Source organism: Trifolium pratense, linkage group LG3, assembly GCF_020283565.1.
Source record: "Trifolium pratense cultivar HEN17-A07 linkage group LG3, ARS_RC_1.1, whole genome shotgun sequence".
Classification (NCBI taxonomy): domain Eukaryota; kingdom Viridiplantae; phylum Streptophyta; class Magnoliopsida; order Fabales; family Fabaceae; genus Trifolium; species Trifolium pratense.
Genome location: NC_060061.1, coordinates 8,936,695 through 8,960,995, shown reverse-complemented (window position 1 = coordinate 8,960,995; position 24,301 = coordinate 8,936,695). Strand labels below are relative to the sequence as shown.

At 30.3% G+C, this 24,301-nt stretch overlaps 3 protein-coding genes across 3 annotated transcripts; all 3 read left to right on the top strand.

The window, feature by feature from the left end:
- Window positions 1-3,789: 3,789 nt before the first annotated feature.
- LOC123916989 (zeatin O-glucosyltransferase-like) lies at window positions 3,790-5,596 on the top strand. Its single transcript, XM_045968591.1, has one exon. It carries the CDS (start codon window positions 4,005-4,007, stop codon window positions 5,475-5,477), a length of 1,473 nt encoding a protein of 490 aa, XP_045824547.1. The 5' UTR covers window positions 3,790-4,004; the 3' UTR covers window positions 5,478-5,596.
- Window positions 5,597-16,502: 10,906 nt separating this feature from the next.
- Window positions 16,503-17,911, top strand: LOC123916988 (40S ribosomal protein S21-2). Its single transcript, XM_045968590.1, has 3 exons — window positions 16,503-16,659; window positions 16,779-16,911; window positions 17,748-17,911. The coding sequence occupies exons 1-3, from the start codon at window positions 16,610-16,612 to the stop codon at window positions 17,808-17,810; spliced, it is 246 nt and encodes an 81-aa protein (XP_045824546.1). The 5' UTR covers window positions 16,503-16,609; the 3' UTR covers window positions 17,811-17,911.
- A 2,122-nt stretch (window positions 17,912-20,033) lies between these two features.
- Window positions 20,034-24,167, top strand: LOC123914546 (subtilisin-like protease SBT2.3; the record flags this gene model as incomplete). The annotated part of the gene is given in 9 exon segments (XM_045965749.1): window positions 20,034-20,518; window positions 20,621-20,713; window positions 20,855-20,930; window positions 21,277-21,559; window positions 21,837-22,168; window positions 22,281-22,328; window positions 22,331-22,550; window positions 22,836-23,117; window positions 23,297-24,167. Coding segments are annotated over 9 exon segments (2,232 nt in total), but the record flags the coding sequence as incomplete, so codon positions are not given.
- Window positions 24,168-24,301: the final 134 nt, after the last annotated feature.

Genomic DNA, 24,301 nt, shown 5'->3' with positions numbered 1-24,301 from the left:
AATTGTATAGTTTAAAAGTATAAATTTTAGTTTTCTCAATACATATCTTCTCTTTTAATTCCTTTTTAAATTTCAGTGTATTAGTTAGCAAGACCCTTACCTTAAAACGAAAAAATACACCATGTTTTGTTAATTTTGTGTGTGTCTAATTAATATATATTTTTTTTTTTTTACCAAAATTAGTAGATGGACACGAGACCAAAGTTACTACTCCTAAGTCCCTAACGTGTAAAGACATCTTTCCATGTGATTCAACCAATAATGAAAAGGAAAGGAAATATAATGTACAGTAATGTAAATGTAAATTTTCTAAAACGATCGAGGTGGGGCTGCTATTGAAAGTACACATGCAGCCACATGTGAAATACTACATACTATACTATCATGATTAAGGAATGATGACTCGGACGTAAATAACTTTTCACGTACTAGCAGTCTAGCACTACACTCTTCTTCTTTTTTTTCTTTTTTTTGACAAGGAATTTTCATATGTTACACGTCTGTTATGCACAATGGATACAATTAAAACGACGTTTGCAATATATTTTTGCTCTTATTGGATAAATCCGTGATGTCAACAAAAATTAAACAAACGCCCCATAGATAGATATACATAAAGTTCAATAGTTCTGATGAATTCATAGTCAATTTCTAAGTAAAATCATTGTATACCTAATTTTAGTTAAATCACTGTATCTAATATAATCTAATTATAGTTAAGTTTCGTTGAAACTTTAAATATTCAGTGTAGACAAGAAAAAAAACAAAAAATCAAAAACTTTAATTTTTTAAAATTGATTTAAATTGAACTAAATCGCATATATATATATATATAGGGAACACTTCAAGTGAGAGGAGTGTTTTATCGTGAGAGATGAGAGGAACAAATATAAACCCTTAGATCTAAATAAATGGATGAGATTAAAATACACCGTTTCATATTCACGTGCACCCCTTCATCTTTCTCGGTGCCTTTGTTCTACATCCAGGGATGCTCCTGGCCACGCACACATGCATCTTGTACAAAATACTCTTCACAACAACATCAAATCCCTATTTTTCCAATCAAATCGATAAACAAATGGATCATAATAACAATAATTTGATTGTTCTTAATTAAAAATAAAAAGGATTGATTTGGGGGTACATAAATTATTCATGATTGGTTTCATTCTTTTGTGGTGTGGTGCATCCATGGCAACCCGATAATTCTCACATGTTTGTTCTTCTAATGTTCACAACTACTTAATAAAATTAGTAATTTTATTTTTATTCTGAAAACAAAAACAAAAACAAAATTATGAAATTCAGTTATAAAAACTTTCATTTGATCTTGAGAAGCATAACTAGAACAACAACATCCATCACAGGGTAGAAGTATGAATTCGAGAAGCAAGGGCTCAGAAATAAAAAAAAAAAAAACTACTTTACAGATTGAAGAAAGTGGAGAAAGGGGTGAAGGAGAAAGGTAAGGTCCAGATAAACGGAAGACAAAGAGTGGTGCAGTGTATATTAGTTAAGTGAAACCAATTTAATCAAGACCGTTAGTTTTGATCGGATGGTTTATATTTGTTCCTCTCATCTCTCACAATAAAACACTCCTCTCACTTGAAGTGCTCCCTATATATATATATATATATATATATATATATATATATATATATATATATATATATATATATATATATATATATATATATATATATTTAAAATAAAATATGTTTCTTATCGTGCAAATTAATAAATTTTGATTTTCGTCCCTATAAAAGAATTATTGTTTTCATCTTAAAAAAAATGTTTTGTTTTTGGATGCCAATAACTAATTTATGATCATTTTAATATCAATATTATAACTTTTTTTTATTTTCAAGATATGTCTATATTATGTCTGTATATACAGGATATTATGTTAAACTTATATAAGTCCATCATTTTACTAGTATGATATATTACATTAATCTATTATTTGTTGGTGGACTGGTATGGAAGAACATACCATAGAGGCATACACATATCTATTGCACACTTTGACCATCCAAGTCACCATGAGCTTCACCTCAACATGACTAGCTCAACTCGGCCATGAGTTACTCCTTCAACATGTCAAGCTCAACTTGCATAAGTTATATATATATATATATATATATATTCTTCAGCCTAGCTCAACTCAACCATAAGTTCCACCTACAACACGTCTGGTTAAAAAATTATAATTTAGATATTTAAAAACCTATTTAAATTAAATGGCACTAAATTTAAATTAAATTTGATCAAATTGATTTTTTTTTTTAATAATTTATCCAAAACTTAACCGTGAAACGGATAAATTTTTATCTCAAAAAACTGATCCAAGTTGTACTACAAATACTTTAATTCAGAGAGGTCGTTTTCAAAAGTAGAAGATCAAAACATAAAAGAAAAAATAGATGCCACATGCATTTTCCAAAATGAATGATATTTGCAAAATAATTTTGCTCTTAATTGGATAAATTAGTGGGACATCAACAAAAATTAAACAAGCACACGTCACACATAGATAGAGGCACATATGTCAAGTAACAACAATTTTCTCATGTCAATATTCTTATTTAAATTTATCTTTTTATTCATTTGTTTTACTTAGAATAAATTTTGGTGTTCTTACAATTTATATTTAATCAACCCATTTTTACAATTTTAAGATATAAAATGATAGTATTCAGTGATTTATTTTAAAGTGTAACGTAAGTAATATATTATAAAATAAATACATCATAATAAATCATAAGCTTGTTACGGTCATAACCATTGATTATTTTGCTTTACACTTTATTTATTTCAGAGTATTTAAATTTAAGATTATGAGTGTCTTTTTAAAATGGCAGTCGAATTAGGCATACTAAAGTATATCTAATACTATTTTCTCAAAAAAAAAAATATATAACGAATACTACGTGCTAGATTGATGGTTTAGTGGCAATGTTGGTTTTAAAAAAAAATCAATTTGGTAAACGTTAACGATATCTTTAAATTTAAAACAATTTTCATGTGTGGGACTCTCATCATGCCAACCTTTACACCTAAAATTAGACCGTTTTTAAATGTGACCCCAAATGACTTGATAAATGTAACCTAACAATATGTGATATACATCTTTAGAATTTCAAGAAAAATATTTTTCTTTTATCTATTTAAGCCATGTAGAATAAACTAACAAGGGTTATATCCGATGGAAAAAGTTAGATTTTTACTACGCGACACACTAGTATTTGAATTATGAATTATCTATATTTAATGTGTGACACTTTTTTTTACCACCAGTTTAATATGGTTCGGTGATTAGTTTTAGCATCAAGTGGTTCCAGCTCCCTCCCGATCGCAGTTACGGGAGATCGAACTGTGGTTCTCCCTACCAAGTTTAACGTCAATCACCAATAAACCAATTAACGATTTCAAATAAGAATAATTTTAGTCAAATAAACACATGTTAAACACACATAGATGCATTTAAGTATGCTACATTTTCTTTTTCTTAGTTAAAATTTGCTTGAGTGTAGGTGAATATATGACTTTTGAATATGACGTATGCCTTCACACTAATAATATATAAGACCTAACTCAACTGACAATATCAAAATTGTTAGATTTAGTATTTTTCGTAATTCTCGATTTAAATCTAAAATCTCTCATTTGAATATGTAATTTTTTTCAGATAATATTTGTGTCCCCATCAATCTTAAAAGAAAACCAACAAATCCTATTGAAATAGTGGCTAGAAGTATATCTCCAACTTGTCTCCAAGTTGTGCCACCTCTCATACTCTTCATTTTCCCGAAAGACACATATCAAAGGTGTACAATACGCATTTCCCTTCTATTCTATATAAACCCCATAATGGCAACAAGCCTAACTACCTAGAATCCTAGACACAACATAGTTTCATCTACTTGTCTTGCTCTTGTTCCAAATAATTATTTTTTTTTGTTATTGTTCCAATTTTTTATTTTTTTCAATATCATCAATCAATGGCTTCTAGCTACCAAACTTCACCCATGGCTTCCAACTACAATAGTCACAAAAAAGTTCTTAGAAATGGCACCAAAATCATTCACCAAACCCAAGTAGTAGTTGTTGTTGTTCCTTTCCCAGCACAAGGTCATCTCAACCAACTTCTTCACTTTTCACGTCTTATTTCATTATACAACATACCAATCCATTTTGTTGGAACAACACAACATAATCGACAAGCAATAGTTCGTGTACAAGGTTGGGACCCAAAATCAATTTCAAAAAACATTCACATTCATGACTTCAAAGTTCCAACCTTTATGTCTCCTCCTCCAAACCCAAATGCAAAATCAAAATTTCCATCTCATCTTTTTCCATCTTTTCAAGCTTCTACAAATCTTCGTGAACATGTTGCTACGCTTTTGCAATCACTTTCATCCGTAGCTAAAAGGGTTGTTGTCATTTATGACTCCCTTATGGCTTCTTGTGTACAAGATGCTATTCATATTAAAAATTGTGAAAGTTACACTTTTCATAGTGTTTCTGCTTTTACCATGTTTTTGTACTTTTGGGATTTAATGGGAAAGCCTCAAGTGAAAAAATCCAAAAATCTCATTCCTGAAGTTCCTTCTTTAGAAGGTTGCTTCACAACCCAATTCATAAATTTCATATCTTCACAATATGAGTTTCATAAATTTAGCAATGGTGTAATTTACAATACAACAAGGGTAATTGAAAAGCCTTATATTGAGTTAATAGAAGGCATGATAGGTCACAAAACTCATTGGGCTTTAGGCCCATTTAACCCTTTATGTATTGAGAAAAAAACCAACAATAAAAGTAGGCACTTTAGTTTGGAGTGGCTTGATAAGCAAAAGGGTAAATCAGTAATTTACGTGTCTTTTGGGACTACAACAGCTTTAAAAGAGGAACAAATCATAGAGCTTGCAAATGGGTTGGAGCAAAGTAAACAAAAATTTATTTGGGTATTAAGAGATGCTGATAGAGGTGATGTTTTCAATGAGGATGGTGTTAGAAGAATTATTGAGTTACCAAAGGGGTTTGAAGAGAGAGTTGAAAATGAAGGTATTGGGCTAATTGTGAGAGATTGGGCCCCACAATTGGAAATTTTAAGTCATTCTTCAATAGGGGGGTTTATGAGTCATTGTGGATGGAATTCTTGTATGGAGAGTATTACTATGGGGGTGCCAATAGCAGCATGGCCTATGCATTCTGACCAACCAAGGAATAGAGTTTTAGTGACGGAAGTGCTTAAGGTTGGTTTGATTGTGAGGGATTGGAATCATAGGGATGAATTGGTGAAAGCATGTGTTGTGGAAAATGTTGTGAGGAGATTGATGGCCACAAAAGAAGGTGATGAAATGAGACAAAATGCAATGAATTTGAGAAATGAAATTCTTGAGTCAATGGATGAAGCTGGTGTTTCACGTATAGAATTGGATTCTTTCATTGCCCATGTGACTAGATAGATATATAATTTGACCAATGTCTATCATAAGCTCAATTATGCATTGTTAAAAAATATATAAAAAATGGTTTTGATGAAGCAACTATGATTTTCTTATAATTAAATAGTGTATTGGTAGAATTCCTCTTGTACATTTTCTCTTATCCATGCTTTCCTTTTTTGAATTATTTGTTTCGACAGTGACATTCCAAATAATCTTTATCCAAATTAACAATTTGGCATAAGGCATAAACTAAATTGTTTTCTCTTGCCTAGGGTGACAATTGAATTCATTAATTCATTGTCTATCCAACTATAAATGTTTATAGTCATTGAATAGGCCAGTTGTATTCAGAAGCGTTTAAATTTAACATATATCGTAATATACTGATCTTTTAGCTTTTTAAGTTTGTTTAAATGACCATTTGGTTTACAAATACTAACGTGGTCGTTTACTAAGTGGTATGACATTGTGCACTCACGTAATCGTTACAAAAATACTTGACTAATACCCGATCCGAATACAACTATAAGAAAAAATATACTTTAAATTTTTGACACAAATATAAGCAAAAATCAACTACTTTTAAACTAATTAATACTATTATTCTTAATATACTCTTATTTAATCATTCCACTTTTCAAAAATTTATGTGATTTTCAAGGCATAAATCACTTTTCAAAGGGTAATATAGTAAACCTAACTCATATTTTGCATTAAATCAAGAAAATTAACTAAACTTAACTAAATTTCTTAAACACCGCATAAACAATTATTTTTTCTTATATTTGTGTCCGAAAATGGAACAACACTTGCTAGGAGAATCTTAAATGCTTACATTACATGTCTTGAAGGTTATGAAAAGAGTTTCCTAAAATGCAGACAAATTGTTGTGTTTGGTAAATGTTTTTTAAAGGAGTATTACTTGCAGCTTTTTGTAGTGATCTAAATGATCAAATGTTGTTAGTGGGCAGTAGCAATAGCAATTGTTGAAAGGTAACAACCATAAAAACATTTTTGTTAGAGACACTAAAATCAATTACCACCAAAGTTATTAATTTATCCTTATTATTTTTAATCATGTTGCAAGTTTTATATCCTTCATTGTAATTTAACTAGAAAAATTTAAAAATATATAGAAATAATATAAGATAAATACAAAAAAAAATGATATGCTTAAAAATAAAAACAAAACAGATTAAAGAAACAAAACAGATTATACATTGAAACAAAACAGAACAATCTATACTCATAAAAATAACAACAAAACAGATTAATACGATCAACTCAATAATCTATTAAAATAAAAAGGAGAATAAAATAGTCAATTAAAAAAAATATAGAAAAAATAAGATGAATATGCATAAAATTAGGAATATAGAAATAGAAATATAAACAATATTTTTCATAAAAAAAAACAATATAATACAATAATAATACAATAAAAGTCAATTACTATCAAATTTACTAAATTATCCTAAATATCCCTAATCAAATTTTTAATTTTTTATTAAAAAATATATACGGGACTACTATTTGTGACGAATACATAAAAAATTGGATAATTTATCATTGATAATTATAATCAAATTTATTCATTTGATAAGTTTGACAAAAAATAGCACAATAGTTTCACTTATATTTTTTTATCAAAAACAGTTTCGCTTATATTTTAACAATATTATATAACATATTTTTAAATATTTTATTCTAAATAAATTTTCTACCATAATATAATGAACCGTGCGAATGTACATGTCTTTAAACTAGTATGTTATAAAGTTAAAGGATTAATTTGATACTTAGAAAAAGAAAAAAAAAAATCAAAACTTAAAAAAGGACCAATTTGATCCTTAAAGATATAATAAAAAAAAAAACGAAATAAATATAGAGAGAAAGAGAAATAAAGACACTATTTGCAAGAAAATAAAATATAAAATGTAGTCAAAATATTAAAGCTTTCTCAAATTCACGTAACCGCGATCCAGAAGAGACTGAAATCACTTGATGAAAGAACAGATCCCCGAACCAGATTAAAATAAGTAAATAAATAAAAACATTAAAGCTTTGTACCCAAAAAAACAAAGTTAAATATTTAAGAAGTTAGATTTCACAATTATGATGGAGGAGGATACATCTAGTTTATAAACTAGACTAGATGTATCCTTTATATTTATAGGATAGGATACATCTAGTTTATAAAAAGTATTATATGTTTGTTCCTCTTTCTTAAAAAACCAGCTATGTTGTAAAACCGTTTAAGATATACTCTATTCAACTTTAATTATAAGCACTCTTTTAAAAATAAAATTTATTCCTAAATATATAGTTTTTTTTTTTTTAGACACATTTATTATTAGATATATTTGTACTTTTATCCCTCTACTTTTATTTTTAAACGATTTTGGATCCTTATATTTTTTTCATTTATAGTTTGATAATCTCTTTTTCAATTTCTTTAAAATTTGCGCCGAAGATTATTTATTGATATTTTTTATAAGCAAAAATTAAATTATAAGGAGTACAAAAGGAATTTAAATGAATCCAAACTTCCTCAGAAGAAATAAATTTCACCTTCAACCATTTATAAATACTCATCCAGACTTGTTTCAAAAAAAAAAAATACTCATCCTGACTAGAGTCGAAAAAGAGCAATTAAAAAATGAATGTTGAATGTCTTCGTCCTCACGAAAGCAAAAAACACAACACATTTCGTGTGGATTAACAATGATGCCCTTGCTTGCCAAAGTCATACGTGTCGGTAATCTAGCTAATAATAATCTCCAATAAAAAATACTTGCTTTTAATAGTACATCGTTCACCCATAAATTTTGTAATTTACTCAACTCGATTTTTGAAGGAAAATATAGGCGGAATGTACCGAAAAAGTCCGAGACCATAAAACTTTTTTTTTCTTTGGTGATATCTTGTCTTGATCCCTTTAAACTGATTACTTTGTCCCTGTGAAGCCCTGATACGTGACACGATACCGATACGACACCGATACAGTGAAACGGAAAAATTTTCAAAATTCCCGATACGATACGTCCGGGATACGTTGTGTAAAAATTAAATTAAAAATTAAATATATAAATGCATAATATATAAACATAACTAAAATCGATAATGATAAAAATTAGCATTCAAATTACTCAAAATAAGAAAACAAGTGACAATTACATATATTAATCACTTACATATTCCTCTGAATTCTATATACCCGCGGAATTAATTTGGAAAAACAGTAGGACTATCCGAGAACAAATTATTTTTCTTGGAAACATTCCTATAATGAATTTCTTGGGAACTTCTACAGTAAATGGAATATACAGGACTATCCAAAAAGAGGTAGGATGGGTAGCTCAACTGATTAAGCTAGTTGAGCTAAGGGTTAAAATGTTGTAGGTCCAGAGTTCAAGTCATGACAAAAAGAAAAACTAATAAAAACATAGTTGGTAACATCATACTCTAACATTCAATACTTAAAAGAAAATACAATTGTATCAGTCTTTCCATCTAGGTAGAGGTGGGAATAGGCTAGGCCGAGCTAGGCTTTGCCAAGCCTGGGCCTGGCCTGTCAAAAAATCTACGGCCTGAGCCTGGCCTGTGGCCTATCATAGGCCTAATTTTTAGGCCTGAGCCTGGTCTTTTGAAAGCCTGATGTGGCCTGTTGGCCTGTTTAAAAGCCTATTTCATATGAACATATTTAAATAAATAATTATATTTTTTTTAAATATACTTATGAACGAATAAACAAATGTTCCTTTTGATATTTAACATGATATTTTAGAAATTTTTACTATATATGTCATCATATTTTAATTCTAGTTTATAATAATACATTTATATATGTTAAAAACGAATGTAGATTAATAAATTTAAACTACTTAAAAAGTTAATAGATTTATAATTTAACCAAAGTACAAATTTTAATATATAAATTATAATCTTAGTAAAAATATCATTCATATTAAGTTAAATAGGCCGGCCTAATAGGCCTCAAAGGCTTTTTTAATGGCCTGCGGCCTGGCCTTTTTAGCTAAATAGGCTTATAAAAAAGCCTTGGCCTGCTCTATTTAAAGAAATAGGCTGGCCTGGCCTGAGCCTATGTAGGCTGGGCCTTAAGGCCCGGTAGGCCGGCCTGGCCTGTTCCCACCTCTACATCTAGGCATGGCAATGGGGCGGGGCGGGGACGGATTTTGCCCTCCCCAAACCCAAACCCATAAAGTTCGGGTTTCTCCAAACTCATCCCAAATTCGAGCGGGGATAAAAATGATAACCACAAAACCATACCAAACGAGGATCGGGTATCCCCATCGGGTTTCGGGTATCCCCATTACGTCTCTTTCCACATGAATTTAGATTATATTTTAGTATTTTTTTATTAAAAAAAAGTTAAATGTCCAAAATTATTTTCTCTCAACAATATTTTTTTAAATAAAGAAAAAAATAGAGAAAATGGTTTGTTTAATACTCAAATTAAAATAAAAAATAAATATATGAACGTAATTTAAGAGATTGTTTAAGCGTTTCTAATTTAAAAGAGGTGAAATCTAATTTTTAGTATAAGCGGGGCGGGTTCGGGGTAGGTATCAATGTACCCATTACCCGCCTCAAACTCATCTTTTGAAATCGGGAAAAACCCAAACCCAAACCCAGTCAACTCGGATTTTCCCCGTCAAAGCGGGTATGGTTTGGGTGAGTACCCGCGAGTATGAATTTTATTGTCATGCCTATTTCCATCATTAAAAAACATTAATTGCCCGATACGCGTACCAGAGAAATATCCAACAAATATTGGTTATATTTTATTTTTAAAAATAATATTAATTATCGATACTTCTCCGATACGATACTAAGTATCGAACGAGTATCGGTATCGAATACGTATCGAACACGATACTTTGCTATTTTTGGAGTATCGGAGCTTCACAGTTGTCTCTGTCGCCGACTCGCCGTGGACCACCACCCTCTGCGACCGTGGCCCCTGCTACTTTGTTAAAAACATGTGGTCCTACACATTCAGTCTTCGCATCATACCATGCAATCAACAACAAAGCATATGAACATCACGTGGATCATTGCATGCTTCACGAGGCAAGACTTTTCTTGGTTTGACATTTTGAAGAACAAGAAAAAAAACAAATGGCCACTCACTTTCGGCCGCATTCTTGATATTTTATGGGCTACGTCAAAAAAATAAAGAGAAATCTATTATTTATATGTTTAGGAGTTTCTCTCTCTTGATCACTTTTATATGTGGTATTCTCTCATTTATCATAATCTATGTGGCAACTTGTGAGAGCATGTTTTCCTATGTGGCAACCTTTGAGAACTTCAATAGAAATTATGTAATGTATGTACTCATATAAGAATTTTTTTTTTGTGTCCTTCTCAATCAAAATTTAATGCTAATTAAAAAATAATCATTCAAAAGGAAACAATTGAATACATTTCAATTTTTTTAATGACAATGTCAATTTTTACTTTTTTTTGGTGTCTTTCTCAATCAAAATTTAATGCTAATTCAAAAATAATCATTCAAAAAGAAACAATTGAATACATTTCAATTTTTTTAATGACAATGTCAATTTTTACTTCTAATTTGATTATTTGATATTTTATTCATTATTATTATTATTACATTATTATTATTATATTATATTTTAGTAACAAAGTCATTTTGTCCCATAATTTGTCAATTAGATAATTGTTATTAAATGATATTTATAATTTCGATCTTCATTCTATTAATATAAATAGCTGTGATTTGCAACCGATTTCACACACTATTGCAATTCAAAATTATACTTTTTGCAATCTTTTATCTCTATTCTTTTTTTGGGTGATTTCACTCTCATTTCCTTCAACTTTTTCGTTGTTCTATTTTCTTCTTTCCATGTTTTTTTTTTTCAAGTTTAATATTATATAGTATATTTTTGTATTTTGATGCTATCCTTTTTTGTGCCTACAAGGAGATAATTTTCTTTTCTTATTTTACAACAGGTGCCCGTCTTTTTTGTGATTACAAGGAGATAATCTTCAACTTTTTCGTTGTTCTATTTTCTTATTTTCGAAGATGTTATATGCATTTTATATATATATATATATATATATATATATATATATATATATATATATATATATAAGCTTTGTATTTAAATGATGTTTATGATTAATCATAATTATACTAATTTTGAGCTATAATTTTTTATTAGCAGGTCCATACGGAAGAACATATTGTTCGTTATTCAAATTAGGATTAGGTATTATCAACTGATGTTAGAGTTTTAAGTATTTATTTATATTTTTTTTATATTTTATTGTCATTTTTTTTAATCATGTTTACTTATTAAAAAACACTTTTTGTTCATATTATTTTTTATTGGTGTAAATCATGCTTATAAATGTTTTTTTTTACTATTATTAATAAATGTTGTACTCTTTTTTTTACTCATTATTTTTTTGTTTGTCTAATTTTTCATGTGATATTTAACAAATATACTGATAAAATAATAGAAACTCCTCGAAGGACTATACTATAGAACGAATTGCTTATCAAAAAAAATTATATAGAACGAATTGGCCAAATGTGGAACTGAGAAATTGAAGGCTTAATATGTTTCAAAACAAAATTGAAGGCTTAAGAATCTCTGAACAAAAATACTCACCTTAAAAGGAATATAAAAAAAAAATAAAAATAGTAATTTAATTGTTCACAAAAAAAGTTATTCTTAAACTTCATACTTATCGAACAGAGAAAATAGTGTGATTGTCTGAAATATAAAAGGAATGAAGTAATTGACTTCATAGATTATTTTTCTATTTTATTTTATTATTTTATTAATTTTATTAATAAAAAAAAGTTACATAGTGATTTATACCAAACATAATATTACAATAGGGGGTATTGATAAAAAAATAATCTACATGGAGGAATTAAGCAAAAAATAACTTACACGGGGTGGGACATACATTTGTAGATTTTATTATATAAAAAATAAGATAAATATCAATTGAAAGTAAGAAAAGTAACAATGATTTTATATATAAAAAAAGAAAGAATTAAAAGTAATAATATCATGTATTACTTTGTTTTTATTTTCCAAACATCACTGTAAGATAAACAAATAGATAATTTTTTTAAAATTTGCACCATTAACAAATGAGATATGCATAAAAAAAATGATATAATTTTTTTTTGTGTCAAACAAATGACAAATAATTCTATTGTCCATTACACAAATGTGAAATTTTTTCACACGGGGACATGGGCTAAAATACTCCAGAAGAAAACAAATGTCTAAAGGAGAGAGATGACGATTAAGAACTAATATATATTAACCGTTAGATTAGTTTTTGCTTAATGACATTTTTTTATGAAAATAAAAGAACAAATATACGAACATGTGAGTTGGGAACGGGGAGTGGAGTATCACTCTCTGTTCTACCATTTCTCCTTAAAATTTCCAAAATTTGGATCATTTATCATATTTAAATAAATTATTACATTAAATATAAAATTAATTTTACAAATAATTAAAAAAACTACAAAATATTGAAAATCTAATAATCCATATTTTTCATGTGTCAAAAAAATATCTATATTTTTCATTGAACATTAACCCGTGCATTTGCACGGGTAAGTTATACTAGTATTAAACAATGCTGCAAGGACATTATTAGTTAACCATACTAAAAAGTTTTATCTTGAAATTAATATTTAATATCTTAAAAATATAAAAAGTTAGAGGAGTGCTAGCAACACACTCTTTAACAAACACACTCTAACACACTATTTTCTATTGATTAAAATTTATATGGGTCCCATAAAAGTTATATGGGTCCACATTTTTTTATGGGACCCATGTAAATTTCAATCAATAAAAGAGAGTGTGTTGGAGTGTGTTTGTTAAAGAGTGTGTTGCTAGCATTATTCAAAAAGTTATATCATTTTGATATAACTTTTTTGGGTCATGCTAAACGGTGCCCCCGGGCACTTGTTAACCATACCTAAAAAGGAAATAAAAAATAAAATTTATATTGAAAAGACAACTTTTTGTACTTTTGAGGCATTGAATGCACACATTTCAAGACATAATTTCTATTTTAACATGTTTAACCAGGCACTGTTTATCATTTTCCTTATTTTTAATTTTTTTAGCATGTTTAACAAAAGTACACAGACACTATTTAGCATGATCTAAAAATAAATTATTCATTTTACAATGCATTAAAAAACATTTTTTTATTGAAAAATTCACAAGAAGTATTTTCTTCGAGTATTTTGAGATGTAAAATTATTTATAATCATATCAACATCAATGTTTTTCAACATATCTTACTCAGTTGACAAAGTTGTCAAATCGTTCGAGCTCTCTTGTGATATTAACGATTTCAAGTAGGTTTTAATAAACCTCAATTTTTTAAACACTTATATGGATTGTGTTGTTCTGTTTTCAAGTTTGATGCGTATTATTTTTTTTTGTTTTTTTTTTATTTTAAATATGTTTTTAGTCTCTACAAAATCACGATCTTTCAAGTTTAGGTCTTCAAATTTTTTTTTTTCACTTTTGGTCCTTATTTACATTTTAAAGTGACTATTTTGAGGGACTAAAAGTATCCAATTTTTTATAATACTATCAAGTAGGTTAGGTATAACCCAAAAAAAGGCCCCTTTCTAATAAAAACCTTAGACGGTGACACCTATTGTCCACTCCTCAGGACAAAAATGAGCATTTTTTTGGACAGACACATGAAATAATAAACAACTAAAAATGTTTGAACTCCTTCATGACATCTGATTTAATAATTTTAATATTTCCGTCGAGTTAATTAAAATTTGTGAAACTAAAATGAGTAATTTTAATTATTGATTATCAAATTAATAGTAAATATTATATACATTATAATAAATAATACTATTGTTAAAATAATAAATTTAAATTTTTTATTGTACACTTCATTTAGTATTTTAAAAAATCAAAATCCTTCTAGGACAGCTCTCAAGTGTGAACCGTCAAAAAAAAAACAAAAAAAACTCTTAAGTGTGAAATTTGAAACCCTGTCCAACGTGAAATGGAAGTTGCCTCAAAAAAACGTGAAATGAAGTGGGAGCATTCCAATTTTTATAAAACAGTAGCCGACAGTTGTCCATAAAAAAAAAAATACCACTAGTCGACAAATTGTTAACATGCTTTGAATCTAAATAATATATTGAACGACGAGTGTTACTTTAGTCTCAAACTACCATAGTTGGTGGTCTAGTTTTTTATTATGCTTGGGCATTGTTTATTTTCTTCTGTGACTATTTGTAAACTCTGGTAGTCTATCTTGGCACATCTTGTGCTAAGGAGATTTGTTTGTTAATATATCTCATTTTGGTTTGTTAAAAAAAATCTAATAATATATTGACACATGATGTAATCTCTATTATATACATTATAAGATTCTCACGGAGCTCTCGTGCATTCTCAATAAAAATTGCTTAGGTGACAAGGTGTTATTCAATATGAATGAAAGAGAGAAAGTAAATTTTGTAACAAAAAAAGAAAAAAAGAGAAAGTAAATTGGGTAGAAACAATATGTGGTATATGGATTTGCTACAGTTATAAAACCACACAGTTTTGACGTAGTTTCAATCTCGGCCATTGCTTGTTGATCAGTCAGTTCTGATCAAATCAGCTGTAAAATCCATCAAAACAATCACAACCATACATAACAGATCGGACGGTCCACATTCAGAACTGCGTGAAAACTGTATGAAATATTACAGCGTGAAATCTGCTTCCCAATATGTGTACATATTATTCCCTTAGAATGATCAAGCTTATATAGCTCAAAAATTCAAAAACTAGTTACAAACTCATAAGCTCATGCTGCACCTATATCTGGCAGGCCAAGCTAGTTCAGCTCTGCGCCTATGTGTTGCGCTCATTTGAGCTTGTCAGCTTGCCCCTATCACGCGCGTAATGCAAGCTCTAACTAACAAAACTAACAACATCTAACTAACGTAATGTCTAAGAACATGTTCCTAACATACTAATTGTGTAACTAGCATGTTCATTGTTTCTTTCCTGACATGGATCATCCAAGAACAACATGACTGATCATTCATGATCAACCTAGACAACAAATTCTCACTCCTAATGGTGGTAAATGGTAATCCTCTCAACGCAAAGGCAAAGCAAATTCTTGACTTGAATGCTCCGCTTCAGGTTTAGCAATTGAGTGTTCCACGGTCTCAAATGCAGACCAACATACATAGTTTATTTGTTCATGTTTATAAAAAACAATGGGAATCAACACATAATGCTAATTCTATGTGAAATTCTTCAAATGAGTATTGTGATTTTTCTTTCTAAATGAAAATAAAAAAGAAAATATTAATTTCCAATCATGATCTGCTTCCAAACTCATTCATGGAATTTGTACTTCAAAGTTCAAACTTGTTGTCCAATTTCACCTAAAACCAATAGATGAATGAAGTAGTAAACATATTAAAAATTGACAGAATAATATCCACGGGAAACCAACATTAGTCCATAATAAGAGAATTGATTATTGTTAAGGAAAAAAATCCACGCGGAAACCACTTATTTATATATATATTATAAAAGAGAAAAAAGTTATAAAGTGTGATTCTAGATAAAAATTAAGACTTAAAACCGTCTCATTTCCAATAAATAAAAAGACAAAAAAAGTTCATAAGTCCTAGTTCAACCGACAAAAAATGTCGAAATTGTTAGGTCGAATGTCAAGACCGGGGATCGAACCCCAACTCTCTCACCTGTGTGTGAGTTTACGATGACTTTGTCATTTCAATAACTCTAAAAGTTAATATTTTCATTTTTAAAATTTAAACTAAATTTTCCCAAAGTAGCATTAAGAAAAAGAAAAAACAAGACTCCATAAGAGAGTAATAGCAAAAAGGAGGTGCAATAAGTAAAACCTCCGAAGAATAATAGATCAGTTAACATTAGCCCATATTATGAACTGGTCCATCAGCAAAAACCCGACCCAAAATCAAAATTATTTCTAGGGTTTTGAGATTCATAAATCTCTTGCATTTTCTTCACTGCGCCACTTCTCTGCTTCTAATACCTAACCGTTTTCGCATCTTCTTCAATTCCTTTCTCAAAAAAAACTTCAAGATGCAGAACGAAGAAGGACAAATCACCGAGCTCTACATTCCTAGGAAGTGGTATAAGCTTTTGATAATCAATAATCACTTTTTTTTTTATTGATTTGAAAAATTAGGGTTTAGTTGTTTATTTGTTGTTTCGGTTATGGAAGTTGATTTTTTTTCTTTCTCATTTGCAGTTCTGCTACCAACAGATTGATTACTGCTAAGGATCATGCTTCTGTTCAGATCAACATAGGTCATTTGGATGAGAGCGGTATTTACAATGGCACCTTCTCTACTTTTGCTCTCTGTGGCTTCACTCGCGCTCAGGTATTAATTTGGATTTTCATGGTTATTATTACTTGATTTGCGTTGATTTATGAGAATTAATTGATTAGGGTTTTTGTATAGTATGGTATGGTATTCCACTATTCCCAAATGTTATTTGATTATGTTGATTTAATTGTTAATTTTTTGTGTTTTTTAATTAAGCACTATACATGTTTATGATTATGTATTTAACTTCTTATGTATAGAATCTGAAAATCTGAATTAGGTTATTTTCAAAGGGTTGAATCTGTTTTTCCTCTTTGCTATTTTATCTGTTTCGTGAAAACATTTTATTGGTTGCAAGGATACCCGGTTTACGCCAAATATAAATAAAATAATCGTGTTGAATTTTTGTCATGATTTGGTTTTAGTTGTTTAGACCAAAACTGGATGTTGAAGTGTGGGAATGGTTTAGAAAATTGACAGAAATGTTATAGCATGAATGGATGAAATTCTGAGTAAAATATAACTAATTTATGCAACTGATACTAACTGTTTTGTCAAGGAGGTTATTTGAGATTAAATAATTTATACAACTGATGCCAACTTGGTTTTTCGACTTGGCAGTATATTTGAAAGTAAAGAGTGAAAGTAACTAACATGGGCTTTTGTAAAAAAACGCTATCGACTAAAACTTATCAAATTATTATAGCAGTGTTGGTTCATTAGAAACAGACATTCATGCTTTTAGTTTCTTGTGCGTGGCTTTAATAATGTTCATTTTTAGTTGGGAATGAGGGATTAAATATATATTTAATCTTTATAGTATAATAATATGTTGGACTTGCTGTTTATTATTGTAATTGTAATTATTGTTTGCCTTTTTCTATTTTTAGGGAGATGCTGACAGTGGAATTGATCGCTTGTGGCAGAAAAAGAAAACTGAACTTAAGCAATAGATGACATGATCCTTGTTATGTGTTCTTTTTTTTTTTGACAGATTATGGATTGAGTTCAACTCTTGTTAGAGATAATGGATGATTTTTATCTATGTATTGCATTACTTGTTTTTAATTTCATTTGGTACCATCAAGGCATTCAACTAAACTAAAGTTGCTTTTTAACTAAGGGCTTCATACAAATGGTTGATTTAGTTGTTTTTTTCTCGTTACACGTTTGTTTGTTTATGTTGGTTTTGCAGCTTTAGTTTCTGTGTCATGGAGCAAAATATTTGATGTTTCTTTTGTTTACTATGTTTCTTTTTATTGAAAATATGTTATATGAATATAATATGTGATGAATAGGCTGCCCCTTTCAACTTTGAATTTTGAACTAAACCATTTCAAATCAGCTTTTAAATTTTCAAAAGTATTTTAGGACATAACTTACCTAAATTTATTTGATAAATGTTATGTGTTCATTAAATAATCCAAGTTATTCTTGACTATCTTTGGTAAAATCGTAATTTCTTTTAGTGATTGGGAAGTCAATTCAAAGGAAAGAAATAGAGAAACTAGAAACTAAATCCGAGGACTTGCCTGACCTGGTGATCTTTCCCATAACACGTGTGGCTTTCGTCTGGGTAGATTATTTAAGTAAAGTGATCGTGTATGTTGCGGCTTAAACTAACACTCACTTTATATGGGTAAAATTAATGAATGTCTTAAGTCTCAAATTAAGTTGTGTGACAGTGTTTCACCCTAATTAGAAAGGGAGTTTTGAAGAAAATGTTGAAAAAAAGAGTTATCTTAGCATTTTTTCAAAGGAAAAATTCCAATTTACCTTCTTGACCTACTTTGATATAGTTCATCAAAACTGCAAGAGAATGCTATAGCTGAAGTTGAATTAGACGCTAGCACAACACCTTAGGTCCATTTAATTTTGGGTCATGTTAACTTGTGCCCTAAGGACACATGTTAAGCTACATAAAAATAGAAATATAGCATTTAATGATACAAATAATTTAATGTTTAAATAATTGAATGCACCACAAGTTCAATAAATGTTTTTCACATTTATCTTCTTAACATGTGCCCTTAAGGGCACAAGTTAACATTCTCCGCATTAAATTTCTTGTATCATTAAATGTTGAATTTCTATTTTGGTATATCTTAACATGTGCCCTAGGGCACATGTTAACGAGACCCTTATTTTTTTTTAATTAATTGAAGGGGTTTTCTAATGGGATAATTGAAAGGTATTTTCAAAACAATATTATCAAATACTCCCTCCGGTCCTTTTTATAAGGAACACTTAGGGCAAAAAATTTGGTCCTTTTTATAAGAAACTTTGACCAATTTTCAAATGTTTTAAATGTTCAATTTCACTTATGCCCTTATTTATTATGAGAGAGAATTTAAAAATAAGTAAATTAGTTGAATAAAGAGTAATTAAATAAGGGTATATATGGAATAAATTTAAATTTATAAGAGTATTAAATGAAAATAATTATGTTAAATGTGATTCCTTGGTCTGTGTGATTTTTTCAAATTGTTCCTTTTAAAAAGGACCAGAGGGAGTATGTTGGTTTGAGTTTAAATTCGGGTTAAATGAGAAAAAAATAAATGCTAATATAACAGAATCGTTTAAGAAAAGCAAACAAACGTGTTGTGTCTATGGTTATTATATTTTGGATCATCAAATTGATTATATTTGGGAGAGCAGAGGGAGAGTGATATTTTTTTATTCTTTTTTTCCTAATAAGAATTTAGGGTGATGGGTCCCATTTACTTTTTTTTAGGAGCGTTAGCAAGACTCAAACTCGAAATCTCTTATATTCGAAATCAATATTTTTACCACTTGATCAAATCCTTAATATTATGCTTAATCATAACTATATTTATCACATTCTTTATATTTCTAAAATTAACCTATGAGCTCAAATTACACAATAAACTTGCCACATGGACTTTTTTGTGGTGCGAAATGTTTTTTTATTATTTTACATGACTCAATTCAATATGACACTAGACTTCTTAAATCGTTAGAGTTGTCTCTTGATGAATAAAATTTAAAAACTTTTGTTTATAGATAATGGTTATGGGATTGAAGAGACTCAATCTGTCATCATTAAATAAAACAAGCTTGAACTGCTTTGCTAGGATGAGCTTGAACTAATTATGCCTTTCATTTTGTATCTGAAACTCTATATATATGTTACTTTTCATTTTGTATCATGATTTTTTCCTTACACAGTGAAAGAAATACGTGCTTGGTTTGGTTCCATATGTGATTTGATAAACTGCTTAATTTTGAAATCACTTATAAAGGCAGAGAAGCTATCAAAGAGAAGAGAAGTGTCCAATGTGGTTTTGGATTTTTCTGTAAGAACTGCAACCACGCACAGTCCACAGTTTCTTGGTCTGCAGCAGGGAGCTTTGGTTTCAATCGGTGGATTTGAAACTGCTGGAGAAGGAATCACTATTGCATTTGTTGACACTGGCATTGATCCTACACACCCAAGTTTCGCTGATGATAAATCTGAACATCCATTCAAATTTCCTGCTCGTTTTTCTGGCACCTGTGAGGTTACTCCGGATTTTCCATCTGATTCTTGCAATAGGAAGCTTGTTGGGGCCCGTCATTTTGCAGCATCTGCTATAACCAGAGGAATGTTTGATTCAAATGAGGACTATGCTTCTCCCTTCGACGGTGATGGCCATGGCACGTGAGTATTTTGGCACTTGCTCCATTCTTTAAATTGTGCCTATCTTCTATATGGGCATGCTTTTCCATCAAATGTCCATTCTGACGTATCCGTAATATACAGGAACACAGCTTCTATTGCAGCTGGAAACCATGGAATTCCAGTGGTTGTTGCTGGGTATCATTTTGGTAATGCTAGTGGAATGGCTCCTCGCTCACAGTAATTATTCTTTAACTTTAGTAAAAAATTCTTATGCAACTATTATATAATCGTTGTGCCTGTTATAATCTGTTTATGCCAGCATGATTGATTTTTTATTTATTTTAGATTTATGAATGTGTTCCATTTCACTCTTTTGCAGATTGCTGTTTACAAGGCACTATACATGGGATTTGGAGGATTTGCTGCAGATGTTGTTGCAGCTATTGATCAGGTACATATATAGATAGACAGACAAGTGACTCATTGTTGTTCATGCCATTTATGTGTCGGCAGCAATACATGATAATTTTATTTGTGGCCAATTGTTGACACTAAATTTAAACCATTTGCCAATCCTATTGCATTTGCTTTTCTTTTGTTAATTTGAGCTCATATTTATTTTTTTCGTAATTTTGATTAAGGGCATGCACAGTCTTGAATCAAAGAGTTACTGTAACCGTTAAGTATTGATAATTTGCTTCCATGTGGTCCCTTCAAAATCTGTTAACTAAACTGCATCCACAATTTTACATTTCTGGTAAGGCTTAATATATTATGATTAATTTAATTGTTTACAGGCAGCTCAAGATAGGGTTGATATAATATGCCTGTCAATCACTCCTAATATGCGTCCTCCCGGTATTGCAACTTTCTTCAATCCAATAGACATGCCATTGTTGTCAGCTATAAAATCTGGTATCTTTGTTGTGCAAGCTTATGGAAATACTGGACCATCGTCTATGAGCATGTCCTCCTTTAGTCCGTGGATTTTTACTATTGGTGCCACCTCTCATGATCGACTTTATACCAACTCGCTATCTCTTGGAAATAATGTGACTATACTCGGAGTTGGACTTGCACGTAAAATTCTTTTGCTCTAATCCTGGTTAGCTATACATGACTTTATTTAGACTAATGCTGCATGTGTATAAGCCTGAGTATGCTTCCCTATTCACGATCACTTGTTAATATATTGTTGAAGTTCCTCCATGAATGATGAAATGAGTCAATTGTTAATGTATGCAAATAATTTTTTTAGTCTAAACTTCTTCAAAAATTTTTTTTTTTAGTCTATCTGTATTGCTATTGAGATTTATTATAACCAAGTTCTTAAAAGTTTCTTTTATTACTATCCCAGCTAGCACATCTGAGAATACAATGTACAAATTGATTCATGCACATCATGCTTTGAACGATGACACAACAATTGCTGATGATATGTATGTTGGTGAGTGTCAAGATGCAAGTAAGTTCAATAAAGATTTGGTCCAAGGAAACCTCCTAATGTGTAGTTATACAATGCGGTTTGTTCTCGGTCTCTCCAGCATCAACAAGGCCTTAGAAACAGCCATGAATCTTAGTGCTGCTGGTGTTGTTTTCCCCATGAATCCTTCTGTCAACGGTTTTGAACTTAACCCAATTCCAATGAAAATTCCCGGCATAATTATTCCATTAGCAACTGATTCCAAGGTGCACATTTATATTGTCCCATTTTTCATATTGCCTTTTATTTTACTATACAGTAAATGTATATAGCAATTTAGTTGTTCTCATTATGTATATGTTGTTTTCAACTGGACAGATATTACTAGAATACTACAATTCTTTGATAGAAAAAGACGGTACTTCAGAAAAATTGTTAAACTTGGGGCTTTTGCTAGCATTAATGGCGGACTAACGGCGAGCTATAGTAATGTTGCCCCTAGTGTTATGTATTACTCTGCAAGAGGACCAGATCCAGAAGACAGTCTTCCTCATGAAGCTGACATTTTGAAACCCATTCTGGTAGCTCCTGGAAGTTTAATATGGGCTGCTTGGAGTTCTGTTGTCACTGATTCAGATGAATTTCTAGGTTTGTAAATACATAAACAAACTTTTACTATAAAGCAAAGAGAAATGCTGGCAAAACAATCTATTATTGGCTGAAATTCACAAAGGTTCCACTAATTTATGTCGGTCTCATTGCATGAATTTCAGCCAATAACATAAAGAGAGTTAGAAAGAGTGTTAGAGTATTTGCCGGCACTTCTCAAAAACAAAATGTAACCTAGTTAAACATGCCGTTGGTCTTTTTAAGTAAACATAACATCTTTATTAGGAAATGTGAATATATCTGATCAATATTTTCTACCAACAGGTGAAAATTTTGCAATGATGTCTGGCACAAGCATGGCTGCACCTCATGTTGCTGGTCTTGCTGCACTAATCAAGCAAAAGTTTCCCAATTTCAGTCCTGCTGCCATTGGATCTTCACTTTCCACCATGGCATCTCTGGATGACAACAGTGGGAAGCCAATAATGGCTCAGCGGACATATCCCTCCCCGGACCTAAACAAATCTCCAGCAACTCCCTTTGACATGGGAAGTGGTTTTGTAAATGCTACGGCAGCATTAAACCCAGGATTGTTTTTTGATTCAAGTAAGTCACTTAATGAACTTCTGAATCATTATACTTATAATGTCTGTGGAAGTTCTAATAATTCAGAAATTTAATCAATGATTGTGTGTAGAATAAGAGGGCTTGATAATTTATTTAACTGCAACAACTATATATATAAGCTTATTTAATTGTTTATTTGGCATGTATTTTCTTTGTAGGTTATGATGATTACATGTCGTTTCTATGTGGTATTAATGGTTCAGCCTCTGCAGTGGTAGACTACACTGGTCAGAATTGTTGGATTCATAACTCGACTGTATATGGCTCTGATCTAAACTTGCCCTCAATCACTATAGCAAGGTTGGACCAATCTAGAGTAGTGCAGAGAACAGTACAAAACATTGCTGGAAATGAAACTTATAGTGTTGGTTGGAGTTCTCCATATGGAGTTTCAGTGAAAGTATCTCCAACTCGCTTCTCTATCGCCAATGGAGAGAGACAAGTCTTATCTGTGATCTTCAATGCAACAGGCAACAGCTCTACTGCCAGCTATGGAAGGATTGGATTGTTTGGTAATCAAGGTCACATAGTCAACATTCCTGTGTCAGTCATCGTTAAAATCTCACTATGAGATAATTAGCATGGTTAGTGCAAATTATAAATATAAATTTGTTAAATACATCTAAATGCTACACAACCTGAGGGGATGGAAAAGCGTGCACGTGTACCGAATTGAAATGTTTGATGCGGATTCCATTGCATTTGCTTACTTGTTTCGGTACAGATTCAGGCTACATCCAGCTCAAGTTGTGTTGACAGGGACACTAAACGTCATATCAGTGATAATTGTTGCCTAAATGTACCAAGAACAAGAAATCCAAAATGCAAGTCATCTAATAGTGACACACTTGACATTTTATTATCAGTAACCAGTTCTAGATGCCTTTAAGGATTGCTTCTTAGTCAGTCACATTTCTTAAGCTGAACTTCCTTTGAGTGGTAAGATGATTCAATTGTATGATGTATGAAACTATATTTAGCTATATCACTGATTCAATTGTTAATTCAAGTAAGCCATGAACTTCTGAATTTTTATAATGTCTATGGAATTTCTAATATTTCAGAAATTTCAACAATGGTTGCAGTATAGGTTAGATAACATTGTGTGTAAATTAAGCTTATTTGAATTGTGTATGACATGTATTTCTCGAATGTTTTCTCAA